The 16,596-nt window shown below is 41.6% G+C and overlaps 1 protein-coding gene across 2 annotated transcripts in view; it reads right to left on the reverse strand.

Annotated features, from left to right (window-relative positions):
* AQP1 (aquaporin 1 (Colton blood group)) overlaps positions 1-8,193 on the reverse strand; it is a 414,009-nt gene extending 405,816 nt beyond the window's left edge. For both annotated transcript variants that reach the window (XR_012774102.1, XM_075492271.1), the window contains exon 1: positions 7,726-8,193. Coding sequence is in view for 1 of the 2 variants with exons in the window: in XM_075492271.1 (XP_075348386.1) it covers positions 7,726-8,115 (390 nt within the window). In the remaining variant the exon portion in view is untranslated. The remainder of the gene's footprint in view (positions 1-7,725) is intronic.
* Between the last annotated feature and the right edge of the window lie 8,403 nt (positions 8,194-16,596).

Consider the following 16,596-nt stretch of genomic DNA (forward strand, 5'->3'; position numbering starts at 1 on the left):
CAGGACACATTTTTGCCCTCCTGCTGTTTATAGAGTTTCCTCCAGGATGCCTGTCAGGCTCTGTATATTTGATTTAGCAGGTTAATGCTGTGCCTTAGCCTCAGATCTCATTGACTTCAGTGGAGCTGCAGCAGTTAAACACCAGCACTAGCTTTGGCTCTGGATGCCAGAAAGAGCAATACTTTCCCATTATATTGCACATTAATAAATACACAGGACCACATGCTGCTCCCAGCCAGGCCAGAAAAACCTCCAGGAGGCATTCACTTGCTCCATGACATTAGTATTAATAGTAATCTGGAGGTACTGAGGAGCCTAGCCACATCCCATGATGTCTCATTGTGCCAGGTACTGCATCAGCCCACAATGAAAAGGGTGCCTCTGCATCTGCATATTTGTAATAAGGAGACAACAGTTTAAAGACAGGGAAATACAGAAACCGAGAAATGAAGACACATAACATACAGATAGTTTGCTATCTATGAAGTTGAGCACAAGCACAATAGTTTGATCTGGTTTCCCTAACTCCGGAATGGAGATTTTTCTAAGAATGAAGATTTCTTTGACATTTTCAATTGTGATACCACGTAAAGATCTCTCTGTTGTTGAATTCTCTCAATTAAACTGGAAAATGGACAAATAAGCAAAAATGTACTACTGCTCTAAAGAAAACAGGCAATTTCCTCTTGAGACAAACAGGAAATTTTTCAAGGGTTATTTTTTCTTCCTTTAGTACTTGTGATGTGGTTTAGTACCCTTGCTTTAAAAAATGCTTCTCTTAAAGGTAGCTGTATACAACCCAGATAGTGACATTTTTTAGGATTCTCTGATTAAAGAAATGCTACCCTCAACCCACCCGAAAGATCAAATTATCTGCTGAAGTACGAGCCCTGTTACAATGACTTATATGTTGCTTTTACCATTGCATCAATTTAATCAGAAGGGATCCATAATATTCATTGTCATGTTTTCTGTGGAAATTTCCATTTGTCCTCAGGCTGCAGTTCTTGCCATGCCAGATGTTGATTTAGAATTGACACTCGCTAATAGATTTTTTTTTTTTTAATTTCTAGTGAATTTAAATTAGGAAATGAAATTTGAGTTTACCTCATCTGAAGAATCTTTCTATCTGTTTGTCTGTCTATCTATCCATATATCTGTCTCTGGTGTGTGTGTGTATGTGTGGAGGTGTGTATACACATACACACAAAATATCCGAATACATGTGGCAATAATACATACAAAGCTAAGGAAAGGAAATAAATATTAACTGTTTATTCACCACTCAGGAAGGGTGGTGGCAAAATGAATTTCCTTAGATTTTATACTTAATCCTACTTAGTTTGACAGCTGGTCAAACACAGAAAAAAATAGTTCTCAAAAAAATCCCAGCATGACTCCATTTGAATTACAATATTAACCAATCTACCAAATTAATAATGTTTTTAGGTCTATTGCAACTCATTATTTTACAACCCTCTGTGCACCTCTTTCATCAATTTCTATCATTCCTATTTAAAGAGGACCTTTAATCTGAGGCTTGCAGAGCATTTTTCAGACAATGCACCAGTCGACCTTGGATCCACTGGATGTGGACCCAATTCATGGTATAAAACCCACTTGAACCACTCTGTTCTAGCACCAGAAGACCGGTGTGCAGGTGGATGATCACTGAGGGCCTTGCTTTGTGCCAGAAATGGCCACACTGCTGCATCCCTGAGTGCTCTTCGCCAAAAGCTCAGGGCATGGCTATATGATTATGGAGCAGAAGCACTAAGCAAATCTTTGTAGAAATGGAAATAAGAAATAACTTCTGACACCTGAGATAAGGAATAGAGCTATAAGCCCTGTTATCCCCAAATGTTCTGGAGGATGGGTGATAATCATCAGGTTTACATCTCAGCCCAGATGTTTCTGCTGTCACTGTGTGAACACATTAGAAAGCGGCCAAGACTACGGCCAGCTTTGAGCAGGTGCCTTTCCTGTGTTCCACCTCCCTGGCCTGGTGCGATTCAATACAATGCTGGCATGCCATAAAAGACTGCTGCTGCAAAACTGAAATTGAATAATGAGCTATTGTTGTGGCACTCTTTGTTAAGAAATAAAAATCCCAGACTAATCTCATGTACGGGAAACATTTTGCTCACTCTAAAAATGCAGCAACTTCTGGTCCCTTGTAGAAGCTCTAGTGCTTAAGCACACAGATGTCCCAGCACAAGCAAGGTTGGCAGGAGAAGCCTACACTGGATCGAAAACAGGGAGGGCAGAGGGCAGTGACAAGGAGAATGAAGTTCACTGTATTGAAACTTGAGAAAGGCACAGTGTATAATCTGCATTGAGAAAAGGCATCCAAGGATTTTCAATAAGCACTAGAGGTCAGGAACTCAGCTGCATGTCTCATCCATCCAGCGGCACCTCTGGAACTGCAATTTTCCATACTGACTCAGAGGAAAAGCAGCATCACTTACTTACTCAATTGTCCACTCACACTGTCAAGCGTTCAGTTTATTTTGGAAGTTCCTCCAACTCAACCCAACTTTGTTTAATTTGAGGTTGGAGGAGAACAGACTCATAGGGCGCGGGCACAAAGAGAGAGGGAAATCACAAGGTAAACACTGAGTCATCAAGGCCAACCATGCAAGTCCCACTCCCCATGGTCAGAGGGCCACTGCTGGTGCACTGGTTTGGACCAAATGTGGGGAGTCTGGTGATTCCTGACCATGATCCCCTCTGAGGCAACTTTCTAAAGGATGGGAAAGATTCAGTGAGGAATATCAGAATAAAAACATCAATACTGACCCACACACACCATTAAAAGGTGTGGCAGGTCTCAACTTTATGAAAGGGAAGTCCCAGTGCAAGGGCAATTTTATGTTTGCACTAGAGGTCTCTGTGCCTCGGAAATTTGTTGGGAGAAAAATCACAAGCATTGATGTTCTAGAGATAAGACGATATATCTGCAGAAGTTAAGGATCCACACATCATATGCCCCATCCTATGCTCCAGTCTCCTGGAGACAAGAGATTGTCCAGCCTGCAGCTTTCCCAAGTAGCAGAATAAGGCTGGAGCTAGGGGACACATAGACAGGAGAGAAAAAAGCCATCTCCAGCATAGGGGTTCAAAGCTGCTCTGCTGCTGCTGGCCCACACTCTGGCTAAGTGGGATTACTTATGGAAAGGGGACTCATTCTGTAGTGTGACTTTGGTGAGGGTGGAAGGTGTCTCAGAGTAGCAGATAATGCCCTGGTATGAAGAATCAAGGACAGCAAAGGGCTCCTTTCTCCCTGTCTTTGAGAAAGGATTTGGAGTTGGCTACTGTGTGTTTATCACTAAAGGGCATTGCACCCTTATGTGCACCAATTCTTCTGCCACAGCTGATCCAACTTTGGGGACACTCTGCTGAACAGTAGTGGCAGAGACACAGCCAATCACACTGGAAATCTAAAGGGTCTACCAGCAAAAAATGACTTTCCACGCTCCAGGAGTGGTGTCTATATGACTATTCACCTGTCGAAGAAAACACTCCAGACCTCTGAATCCACTGACCACAGATCTCTTCTGGCTTTTCCAGAAAGTTCTTCAGTTATACAAACAACGTTTATCAGTCCACTGAGGGTTTTTGAAAACCAAGTCCTTCTATTTGTTATCCTTGTTTGTTTTTCTTTTCTCTTTATCTACCTTGAGCAACGCTACCTTCAGGTCTGTTTTCCTTGCCTACAATTTTTGATTCAATTATAACTTTTAAAATAATATCTTTCATCATAAACTTCAAGGCAGAGTTTTCAAATAGTTTCCAAATTGTAGCCCCAAGACTTAGGGGGCACATTTCCTAGCACTCTAATCAGTATGCCAAAATACAGAAATTATGAAGTTGTTAAGCAGTGTCTGCATTTTTCACAAATTCTGATTATTTTCACAAAAAAATGTAAAAAGAACCTGAGCTAAAGAAATTTTCTCAGCATGTTTTTAAAAGCTTGATAAAAGTTCTCAAGATAATCATTGCTGAACCACAAATATTGTGTTACCTTACAGTACAGAAGTCTCCTCTCACCCGCCTTTCCTGCTTGAGCTCTTTGTTGGTCATTAACTGCCCGTGATGAATAGTTTCTTCCAGTATGCAAAGTACAGATCTGTCCTCACTAGACAATAGCCAGCTATTCTGGCAGATGAGTGCATTTTGAATTAGGTATTCTCTATTCTTACAGTTTTACCTAGTGGAATTTTGTAACATGTAGTGATCCAATTGCCAAAAAAAGATACAAGATGATGTAAGGAAAAATATTTAAATTTTTAGAACAACAAACACACTGCATACTCCTCTTTCAGCTTTTCCAGTTCTCAAAGTTTTTACTTTGGCACCCCTACCACTATTAAAATATGTGGAAAGTTAAGTGTCTTAAAAGGATTCAGTAATCTAAAAACCTCTCTGAATATTGTCCACAATGTCTTACTCGGAACCAGCCAAAGTAACTAAAAATATTTCCATTGACTTCAGTAAAGTTTGGATCAAACTCTTCATATGTGACTGTTTTGTTTGTCTTAGTATAAAACAGACCTTAATATTGAACATGTTAAAGGAGCATTCTGCTTTTTCATTCTCCCTTCCTTCCCTTCAGACTTGCACCTTCCACGGCTGTTTTTTGTACTTCATTTACTTGTGTTTCCCTTGTTCCCTTTGGGCAACGAGAAACACACAGATCCATCCCACTTCATTTTCGACACTTAACAGAGTCTCTCAAGCTTGGAGCCTCATCACACCAAAAAAGAGCTGGCTGTCTCTGGAGGACAACTCAAAGGATCTAAAGGCTGAAGTACGTCTCTTTGTCTCTCCTTCTCTGTGAACTAGAGACAAGCCTCTGGAAATGGGTTCCTCACTTGGCCCCTCAGTGCAGGACTTAGAGCTGGGCAGGATAAATCTAAGTTCAGGCATGCGATCCCACCCAGTATCCACTGGGGACACTGGATAGCCACTGACTCCATTAAACTGCTCCCACCACATTTTCCTGTAAAAAACACCCCTCCAAGAGCACAGCAGGGTCAGAACAGAGCATACAGTCATGCATGTCCAAGCCCTCTTCCCAACCTTGTCAAACAAACAGCACTCCCTTTCTTTCTATTCTTTTTCTCAATAGCGAATCTACACCTCGTTTTCCACAGGAAGGGCAGGAAGACAAAGCAGCTGGCAGGGATGCCAGCTCTGTCCCTCCCCTCCTTGTCCTCAGGTCCAAAAGCATGACATAAAAGGAAATCTCTGTGGTTTCTCCTTATCATCTATTTGCTGAAGGAGGCAGTGTGGTCTTGGTGCTGGGCTGTGGTTTCAAGATATACCCTGTTGTGATCGGCTCTGCACAAGGACAGCCATTCTGCCGTTCTCCCCTGCATTGGGCTCTGACCCAGCTCCCCCCTCAGCCCTCACCTCCTCTCTCCAGACAGTCCCAGCTTGTCAGTGGGAAACGAATGGATTTGCTTTCCTCTCCAGTTCTTTCTTGCAAGGGAGAAGAACAGCTGCTGCCCTCCCCATCTCCTGGGAGGTCTCCCCACTGCTCCTCTAGCCAGAATATTTATAACTAGACATGAAAGAGAAAATAAAAAATCAAAATTCTGAATATTTGACAGTGACAAGCACTGAGACCAGGACTTTTCACAGTGCTTAGGAACCATTTTATCCATTAATTCATGCACAGAAAGTGTTACCAGATTTGTAAAATAGGCATGATGGAGACTTACACTATCTGGTTTTGCCTACAGTGTATTTGATGGCCTTGAAAATTATGTATTTTATTGTATTCCAGAGGTTTCCCTGGAGGGGGAACAAGGCTTCCACCCTAACATGCAATATTTGAGATTCATGAAGTAGTCTTCTAAGCTTACTAACATCAGTGACTGCACTGATCTTTCCTGATCTTTCCTGATCCTTCCATCTGTCCCCATAGGCTCTTTTCTTCTCAGACGTCCTGGTGCAGAGCTCTGAATTATATCTTTGTAGCTTGGACAGTTACTGACTGAGGAGCAAGAAGAGTCTGGGGTGACCATCTACACCCCCTTTACAAATGGACAGTTTCAGGGCTCTTGGATAGAGGAAGGAGCCAGCTGTCAGCATTTTGTGGCAAGCAAAAAGGGAAGACCAAACGTGCTACTGAAACCAGACCTCCCATGTTTAATGGCAGTTGGACCTCTCGAGGAAACCACTTGGGCGGATACCCTGTCCCATGCGGTTGAGCAGTTCCCTCTGCCAGTGGTTTTAGAGGAAAAGATCACGTATCACACACACAGCCAGAGCCTGCTGGAGTTAATAAAATGATTCGCTCTTCTCCCACAAAACGTTTTGGATTAACCCATCAAAATTTCCGAAACAGTGGCATGATGGAATACCTGCAGGCACCAGGCTCAAGGGAGGTAAGCAGCCAACCTGCAGAGTAACACGGGGGTGGATAATACTAAGCTGCTCAGGAATCACCTTCTTAATATCAGATTTTATTATGTTTTCAAAAACTGCCTCATTTTCTGAATTAACTGTAATGCCACAGCATGTAAAAACATATTACTTTATTTGTTAATTTAAATTTTCGATCCTTTCCTTCCCTTTTGCCTAAACGATTTCTGAAGAGATATTGTATTTGTAGCTTTACAGTATTTGCAGCCCCAAATATCCCTGTGACTTCAAATGGGCATAAGATTTCAAATTAGCTCAAGTTTCAAACTGCAGGCAGGAATATTCTGCAAGAAAGGGACCATAGAAAAGATGTGAAATACTTGTTCTTAACAGAATCAGGTGAAATAAGTGACTAGAAGGCAATTTCCATTTACAGTACTCTCTGTACTGCAGTGGCTGTAGCAGTGCCTCTGACAGTGGGATGATTTCAAGTTTAAAAGTGTATCTATCCTTTTTTCTGCTGTTATGGTACAACAACAGTAAAATGACAGTATTTTGAGGACGAGGATTTGTGACCAGGCAGGTTTTATGCAGCATGATATACGAGCGCCTGGCTGGGAGAGGGCTGAAACCTGCACCCCTGTCAAATGTAGCTGCCTCCCATCTTTCTCCAGTCTACACCTGAGGATTCAGGGTTTTTCCCATTTTTGCACAGCAAAAGGAGAAACACACAGAAAGTGCAGCTGGGATTCTGTATCAGGCAGGATACGAGCACTCTGCCTAATGCAACAGGTAGTGCTCACACCTTTGGTGATAGGGCTTCTCTTGCTACGCATCTCTCACTGTTCCCATAGGTTTTCATTGCAGGCATCATCAGGTTACACAAACCATTAATTAAGTATTGAAAAAGAACCACATTCACAGAAGCGAAAACAACATCGGTATATGCACATTCATCAGCAGGTTACCCGAGACCTTCAGAACCGCAACAGGGACTCAATCATGCAACTGCCAGTGATTTCAATGTTAAATTGGTGTCAGAAGGCACCTTTCAGCAACTTGGATGTACAAAATTGAACTTAAGCAAAACTGATCATGACCATAATGTCCTAAGACTCCGAAATGGCAGTGGGGAGGAAGGACCGTCCCTATGACATAGATCCATCCTGGTATCAGTCAGGACGGGATCCCCTGCTACAATAAGCAATTGGCTGCCTGAGGTCACCATCACCACCACCATCACCATCACCACCATCACCACCCCCCCACACACACACACACATCTTTAGTAGATTACAGGTGTTACATTCCTACTCAAAAAAAATGGAGAGGGAATTAAAAGTTTTTACTTACCGAGTTGAGCCCCAGGAGGTTGTTTGGGAGAGAGGAAGTGACTCCGGACAGAATAGCTGTGGCCACCACTGCCCCCAGGCACTGGGCAAAGATATACATCAGTGCCTTGAAGATGCTGATCTGGCAGCTTAGCAGGAGGCCCAGGGTCACAGCTGGGTTCAGGTGTGCACCGCTGATGTGGCCCACGCTTTGTGCCATGGTAGCAATGGATAACCCAAAAGCCAGCGAAACCTTCACGTTGTCCTGAGACCTTGTTGATGTTTTGTTGCCCACGACTGGGAAGCTAAAACCCAGAGCCGAGCCAATGCTGATAAAAATAAAAAGGCTCATGGCAAGGAACTCGGCCACCACTGCCCTCCAGAACATTTTCTTTTTGAATTCACTAGCCATCTTTCCTCTTTCTCTCTCTCCCCTCCTCACTTTCCCTTCTCCCTCTCTCCCTTCCTTTGCCTAATATTTTTCCTTTGAGGTCTGAAGAGAAATCTGGAGAAAAAATACAGTCCTTGGATTATTTATAGGGCTTTGGGTGGTCTGTAGGAGGGAAGGGGTGTTGCACAAAAGGAGGAAAGAACGTCTGCATAGATGCTGACTGCTAGTTTGATGTAAGACACTGTATGCCTGCCAAAGTTTTTTCTTCCTTTTTTTTTCCCCCCCTCCCTTAACAGTGTTCGATCTCTGCTGCCTTTTTTAAGAGGCTTTTTAAAATTCTTGGAAAAGTCTTTAGGAGTGCCTCAGGAATTTTAACCTCACTTCTTTAACTCCTGTATCATCATTCAGCACACGGATTGGAATGAAAGCTTTTACGGGAGTTCTGTCTCGAGCTGGACTGAAACAAAAAGCAAAGTTATCTATGCAGGCTGGTAAGTTATTCACGCTCAGTTTCACCAGCAGCAGATAACATCCAAAAGTAGTAAATAAAACTGACAACTAAATCCTCAGTCTAGAGACTTAAGTACCTCTGCTTCATTTGAAAACAGGTAGAAATGTCTCTTCTGCTGGCTCTGTGGAGACTTGGACTTGTTTCTGATGCCAAGCCTGACGGCTGTACGAACAAACACGTATATTTACACAGGCTCACACAAGCTGGTGTTAACTGATGAATGGCAGGGATCAGTTTTAATCTCTGTGACCACCGTGTAAATCTGACCTAACACTGCCAGTAAGCTGGAAGCTTTCTATGGATGCAATTTGGATGCTGAGGGGCAGATGGGGGGGGGGGGGGTGTTTAATTTTTTTTTTTAATTTACGTCATTTCTTCATTTTTTTTCTTTCAAGCACAGAAGTGTCTCAGGGTTTCCCCGGGCTTGCTCTCCTGCTCTCCTTCTGACCGGCAGGAAAAAAGCCAATTTGGGGGCTTCTTAGCCCACGTCCTGCAGTGAAAGCATATCTCACACCACCCTGCTGAAGGTCGGCTGTCCTGGCTGTCACCAGGGAGACTGGCTGCTGCCGCTGAGCCACAGGACTGGCCGGAGACAGAGACAGAAGGGCAGAGCAAGGGAGAAGGGAAATTACATGCTTGATTTTGCAGGCAAAATGAATGTCCCGGCAGTGCCAGAGTGTCTTTCGGAGCAAAAGGTCTAACCGCCTCTGGTTTTATCACAGTGGGACTTGTATACATGCCTCAGATTAACCCCTGCGTTATCAGATCTCTGCCTGTTTTAACGGCTGGTGGTACCTTCATCTGTAAATCAGGGGGTTTGCTCTGACTTCAAACTATGCAAAATCTGATCCAGAGTGAGAAACTAACTCCCCAGGCACAAGTTGTGAAATACGGGTATTTAAAATCAGCCTACTTCTCTGCCTCTTCTTTTTTCTTCCTCTTCTTACTTTAATGCACTGGTGTCAACTTCTAAATTGTACTTGAATTAATTCAAGGCTTTTTTACTTGGACAATATGTCAGTATGAAGATAAAATCAAATATACACCTGGATAGTATTAGACAGTCAATAAGGGTTTTTGAAATGTATTCTGCTTTCAAAAGATAATTCAGATACAAAGCTGAAGACTGCTTAAATAAAAATCCAGATGTCTGCAGCCTGTCATCTCCAAGTTCTTATTCTTTCTAGACATCAGATGTTCTTGATTTTCCATATAACCAATTTTATTTCCTTCTGTTTTAAAATACACTTACACAACAGAACTGTAGCAGTGAAAAAAGGAAAAAGAAAAGAAATAGGAACAAATTAATTATTGGTTTTACCCTTCTAATTACAGTGGGACTTCAGTGAGGAACCATGTGACAGACGAATCAAAAATCAAATTTAGCCAAACATGGTATGTGGTGGAATTTTAATATATGATACAATCGACACTAGTTGTATTCCGTTCAGTGAAACTTTTTATTTACTGCAAACAGTCTCTGAGACTTTAAAATCTTAAGTGACCAGCTTCTCTGGTCCTACCAAGCAGATGCCCAAGACACAGGGCATATATCACACACCTCAGGGAACTAGGGAAAGCAGAGCTCTATGAATAGTTTATTTCCATGTGTCCAAATTGGTACCTGTGGGATGGAGCTGCCTAGATATTCAGCTGTGTCCACAGGAAATTCCCTCTTTACTCACTTCTTCCTACAATTAGGATCTGGATAACCAAACAGCCTCTGTACTAGTGCTGATAAGATGAGAAGGAATCCCTCAAAGGAAAATTTCTAGAACCCAGGAAAAGAGGCTGGGGAAGCATTGCAAAATGTTGCCCTGATTTCTGCAGTCTCCTCTAGGCATCCCTGACTGTGCCAGAGACAGGGTACCAGGCAAGCAAGACCTTTAGTCTGACCAGTGGCATATGTGAACAACACACAAATTAAATGTGCTTTGAGAGCAGCGGGTTGGTCACCCACCTTGAGAGTTAGTTAATATGCTTATATTTTCATCCTAGGACTCTCCATTGGTCTCTTCATAACTACTACCTACCTCTCATTTCCTATTTTGGAACTCGATGCCACAATAACTCAATAAAATTGTCATTCAGACAGAAAAGAAAAAAAATCATCTGAAATAAATTAAAGACAGAAACCATTACATATAAACAGGGAAAATACACATCTAAAAAAGATGCATGGAGTTATTAGCCAATCTTAACCGTCTACGGTCTGATGTGAACAAAATCATGATCATCACTGCTGTGTTGTTACTAATTGCTTGCATGGTAATGATACCCAGAGCCCCTATGCCTTCTGTGCTGTGCAAAGAGAGACAGCAGAGACGGCCTTGTCCTGTGTGTAGAAGAATCACCAAGTGGGGAAATAGAAGGAGATGGCACAAAAGAACAAATATTCTGCACGAGAAGGAGAGGGAATTGGCAGAGTGGACAAATTAAATCAACAGTATAAGTGTAATGAGGAAAGAGGAGAGAGAAGACGTGAGCAGAATAGCAACATGTCAGTTGGACTTCTTCAGAAATGTCCACCAGAATGTAGATCTAATTGGTGCCCAACTCATCATGTCACTTTTTCCCCAAAATGAGCTCCATCCCATCTTACTCAGGCTGATAGCAAAGACCCCAGCACTTGGCCAAGTAATGAGAGGCCTGTATACCCAGTCCCCATACACCACCAGGAACCAAAAAAGGGCAAAATCCAGTGTCCTGCATATCAGATGAGCTGGGGTTTGTGCAGATAGCTTTTCTAGGTATGGTTTTAGCTTATGTGCCACATCACACTTGAAGATGGGGTTTGGTTTTTTTTCTGGAATTATGTATCTAGAAATAGAGAGAGATGACTGCCAACCTTATGTAAGTGTTTAGGACAGGCAGTGAAGAACATATCTGATGGGAACAAGAGGGAGAAAGTAGATTTTTAGCTGAGGGGTGATTCTTCACAGATGATTTAAACCAGTGTACTCTCAACAACTCTCTAATTTAGTTACACTAGAGACAGTTGAGTGAAAAATCAAGCTCACAGTACTGGATATTTAATTGCCAAGATCCCAGGACCAACTCACTTTTTGTCTGAAACAAATCAGGTTTTGAAGGGCTGTAGCAAAATCCTCACTTAACATTTCAGTCAAAAAACAAATATACTTGTTGTTTAAGTGGTAGGCTTTGTTCTGTGCTCCCACATGTCAAATTGCTCAGGACCTCTCTACTATTTGAACAAGAAACAAATGTCAGCAACTGCAAATTTGGTCTTGGCTAACATGACTTCTTTGGGAATTTTCCACTTAGGTGAAGGAACAGTCAAAGTTGAAGGGCAGAGGGAATGTATGTCAGTTCAGCGGCCAAATGATTGGAAGAACCAGGGGAACTTCAGCAAACTAAAATTATTCTTCTCTTGAGAAGAATTAGTTATCCTGTGACCCTGCCAGCCAAGTCTTTTAGCAGGCAATCAGCAATTGCTAGGAAAACTATATTACTCACAGTTTCAGAGACTACAGCAATTCCTGCTTTCTGCCCATAGACTTTCACCCCTCTGAGGCATCACTGACTCTCACCATTGTGGAGAAGAGCAATGCCATGAAGCAGGGAAGAGCTAGAGGATCCATGTATTCTTGTCCCAACATCTCAGAAATGGAAAGGAATCTGGCTGGAATGAAAATATTTCCCCATGTATTCTATTCAGTGTTGTTCATACAGAAGAAGTTGGAGTTCAGAGGTGGGGTTTCCTATAAGAGTAATGCCACTGATTTAAACAGATTTACACAAATATTCAGCAGCTTCTTCCTGGGCTCAATTCACTTTCTGGCTAGAAGGAGAACCTGTCCCATTTTGCTAATGTAAAAAGTACAAGGTGGCAGTTGAGTCAATGTAAAGCACTTGAGAATTTCTCTGCAAGAGAGGTGCCTGAGCACAACTGACACCTGATAGTATGAGTAAAGTGTCCAAGAACTGGGAGGGGTTTTAGGCTGAATCCCTGACTTAACGCTCCTAAATCCAGGAAAGATGGAAGATTTCAGACACATCCCCCTCTTTAGCATTTGCTGTCAGCCAGTCTAAGCACCCACTTGCTCCATATGCTGACTGCTGAAAATTCCCTCCCTAACTACTCGGCTGCCTTTGTTCCCTGTACGGTAAACTCAGAGCCTGTAATACCCTCTTACAGAGCTGGACGCTTAAATCGCTTTGTGAAGCTGAACCTGAATTGTCAGAAACTTGTCTGGGAGGATCAGCAGTTATTTATCAACCACATGACTCACCTGCTGTGCCAGGAACCAAGATGGTGTGTCACCCTCTAATGAGCAAGACTCAAAGGCATAAAGTTCACATGATTCATTTTCATTTGGGTATTTCATGATTCAGTGAAATCAAAGCATGTTCTAAAGACTGATCAAGTTTTTCCTTTTGTTAGGAACACAAAATATCTGTACATTCCTCCATGTTCACCTAGTTACCATAATTCTCTTTTGACGGATTTTCTTTTTTTTTTTTTAATTTTCACTACATATGGATATGTGAGCCTTCTTACTACAGCACTTCCCTGTTTCTGCTCTTCATTTTCCTTTTTCTTTTATTTTTTCCCTTCAGGCCATAATAAGCCAGTAGAAGAGAAAAGTTTATCAGTGAATATACAACAGGACAAAATCTGTGATTATACAATTAAATGAATGAAATTCAATATTGGCAGAGGCAAACCTATTTATATCAATAACCAATTTAGTCCAGACAGATAGAGAAGATGGTTAAAAAATTGTTTTCTCTTGAAGGAGGTATTGAAGGCATCTGAAGAGAAAATCACTCATGAATGTCCTTGGAGAGTTTGCTTCAAATTTCATTTCAAGTTGTTCTCTCCTCTGAGAGTAAAAGACCCTACTGCACTTCCTGAAAACATGTATCATGCAGTGATAAATGTGTTAGTACAGCCTGATTTTTCATCACAAGTACAACAAAGTTATGCAGGTGGCATTTGTCTCCCCTAATTGTAGATACCTACCATGAAAATGGCTCCAACTGAGCTAATGTCCTTTGTCTGCCTCTTAGTGAATGCATAGTGTATGCCTTTTCAGAATGTGATCACAGCCCTCGATTTTAGACATCTACACTCCATTGGTTTGATTTACACAACTGTTTAGGCTGCCTAGGCTGCCTAGCTCCAGAGTCAGCATGCACCTCTCTCTGGAAATCCCAATTCTATGGCCATGAGAGTTGTACAGCTGCCAACCATGTCAGTGAAAGGACTGTTATTACCCTTTTTTTGACAATTCTGGGACATGAAATAATAAATATGACTGTCTTCCAACTGGGACACAAAAGGGAATTTCCCAAACAACTGCTAAATCAGCCTGCATCAGGAACCAGATACTTCTTTCACCCTGATTCTCTTGTACCACCAAGTTGACAGCAGCATCTCTCCAAAGGAAGTAGCATTATGGACCATGAAGTCTTTACCACTGCCTGCTCTCCTGACACACAGCATGTAGTGCTAGAGAAAGGGTACAGAAAAGTTGGCTCTCATCAGGATCATCTTTTGTCTGAAAGCGTCTTCCAAAATAGGCATTTCTTCTCCCCAAGCTTATGCTGGAGAAAGAAACCACATGCTCTGCTGCTTAGTAGCAGGCAACTTGCAGCAGTATTAATATACCAAGCAATGTGCCTCTTATAGTAGCAATGGATGTTAACCAAACAAATGTCAATGCACTTTAGGAGCAAGCCATTTTGGTGAGAAAGGGGGTATGAATCCCTTACCATAAAATGGGAGAAAATCTTACATCTTTCTCCAAACCAAACTTCTCATATATGTGTTACTTAAGCACAGTTGTCTTGTGAAATGGTTGGTTTCTCTGGCAACCCTAGAAAATGCCACCACATTGAGGGTTAAATTGCAATTATTATTTTTTTCTAAGTGAACATATTTAGCAACAATTGTCCTTTTGAGTTTCCTGTGCCCAGTGCATCACTGGGAGGTTAACCAATTTTTTTTTCTTCTCTTTTTTTGCCCTGCACATTGTGTTACATAAAATAACAAGTCTGCCAGGAACACTGGGCATGACACATCAGTGACTGTGCTAATGAAAGCCTTGCTAGTTCATTACAAACACAAGAGGTGAATAAACCATTGTTACTGCTATAGGAAAGTTTTCAGTATGTATCACAGTTCGCTTGGTTTTTTAATGTGCAGGAGGAATCAGGTCTAATCTTCTACGGCCATAAGCTGCAAAGCTCCACTGGAGTAATGCTGATTATTTGGTTGTTTTGAGGGAGGCTTTTTAATGTAATTTTCATGAGTTTTGTTACCCAGATTTCATCATTGTTGTATGCTCTATGCTCTGTTTCACCATGGCTCAACTGCTCAGATTCACAGCTTGTCTTTGGCACAGTCCAAGGTGCTGATTCAACATCAGAGACTTCTTTATAATAGTGAATTTCTTTAAACCGCCAAGTGTTATAGGGCACTGGATGTTGAGCTGATATGAAAATAAAAGGGAGACCTTGAGGTGAAACTTCTGACCTATTTCCCAAGGAGAAAAAAGCCTTGAGGTGAACTTTGTCAGGTTTATCACACAGCCACAGTCTGTGAAGGTGGGCTTTTCAAATCTATGGATCACATTGCAGTAGCAAAGTAACTCACCATCTTAATAAAGGCTGCAGAATAAAGCAATAAAACAAAGTAACCATAGGCAGAGCACTTGTATGCCTTACAGAATGCTGTGCCAGAACTTCACAGTAAATGGATCATCTTGTGAGGTTACTTAGTCTTCCCTGCATCTCCAATTACACTTACAATCCTCCTGACAGCAGTTTATCTAGGCTGTCCTAAAGGCTCTACCTTCCTCAAGGATGGTAATTCTTGTACCTATTTAGATGATCGATTCCAGTGCTTACCATTAGAAAGGTTTCCTAACATCCAAACTTCCCAAATCTCCCTTATTGCAATTAAAGCCCAACAACATGCATCTTGGAAAACAATTTATTCCCTTCCTCTCAAAAATGTGAGAGATTTTTAAAGATTATGAGTCTTATTTTTTCTCGACTAATCAACTCATTCTCTTACAAATTTTCCTCTTTTGGTCTTCTTGACTTATGTAAATGTAGTTCTTTATCTGGTGTTTGTATGATTATAACACTGTGAATTTTCTCTATGGGACATCCTCCTTTGTACTTCAGACCAGTTTTACAATTCACAAGGTTCATCTTAAATTCTAATCTTGCTCCTCTAGAGTACTGCTGCCCCTTCTAGCTCAATAACGTTTGCAACTTTAACAGCTGTTCACTACTCCATCACTCAAGGCATAAAAGAATTAAAAATAACACACCAGAACAAGATCTTAGCAGAGCCACTATCTCAGTAACATCCTCAATTTTGACAATGAACCATTGCTACCTATCTCTCAGGTGTAGTTTTCCAACAGTCATGCACTTACTGTAGTTTCATAATCCTGGCCAGTATTGTCCTCCCTTGCTTACAGGACCAGAAAACTCAAAGTTTGACTAAGGTCAAGAGATAACATATCTACTGCAACTCACCTACGCGTAACCCTTAAAACAAAAGAAAATGCTTAGCAATAGTGGCATTCATCTCATCTGACTACAGAGAGCCACTGTTATGTTAGTTGCACTTGTTTCCCTTACAGTCAGTGGAAAGACACAGGCACTTTTGGCACTTGACTCATTGAATCTTTTTATGCATCCACTTTGGATGCATGACACCAGACACACCATTGACCATGTTGACCAGATCTGTACTTCAAAGTAAACTTTGATACGTAAAATTACTATGCTTGTTTGTGACACAAATTATTAGCAAGACCTACCATATTTCTCCAGGAACAAGCATAAAGCAGGTTGGCACTGGGGAAGCAATAAGAAGATCTGTCAATATTGTCTACTCTGGTTGTAACAAAAAAATAAGTTACAAATGGGAATGGGTTATAGTCTTGTGGACATGAACTATTACAGACTGAATCAGTTTCCTGGTGGTTGTATTTCAGCAGCAAATG

The sequence above is a fragment of the Mycteria americana genome, chromosome 2 (assembly GCF_035582795.1).
Source record: "Mycteria americana isolate JAX WOST 10 ecotype Jacksonville Zoo and Gardens chromosome 2, USCA_MyAme_1.0, whole genome shotgun sequence".
Taxonomy (NCBI): domain Eukaryota; kingdom Metazoa; phylum Chordata; class Aves; order Ciconiiformes; family Ciconiidae; genus Mycteria; species Mycteria americana.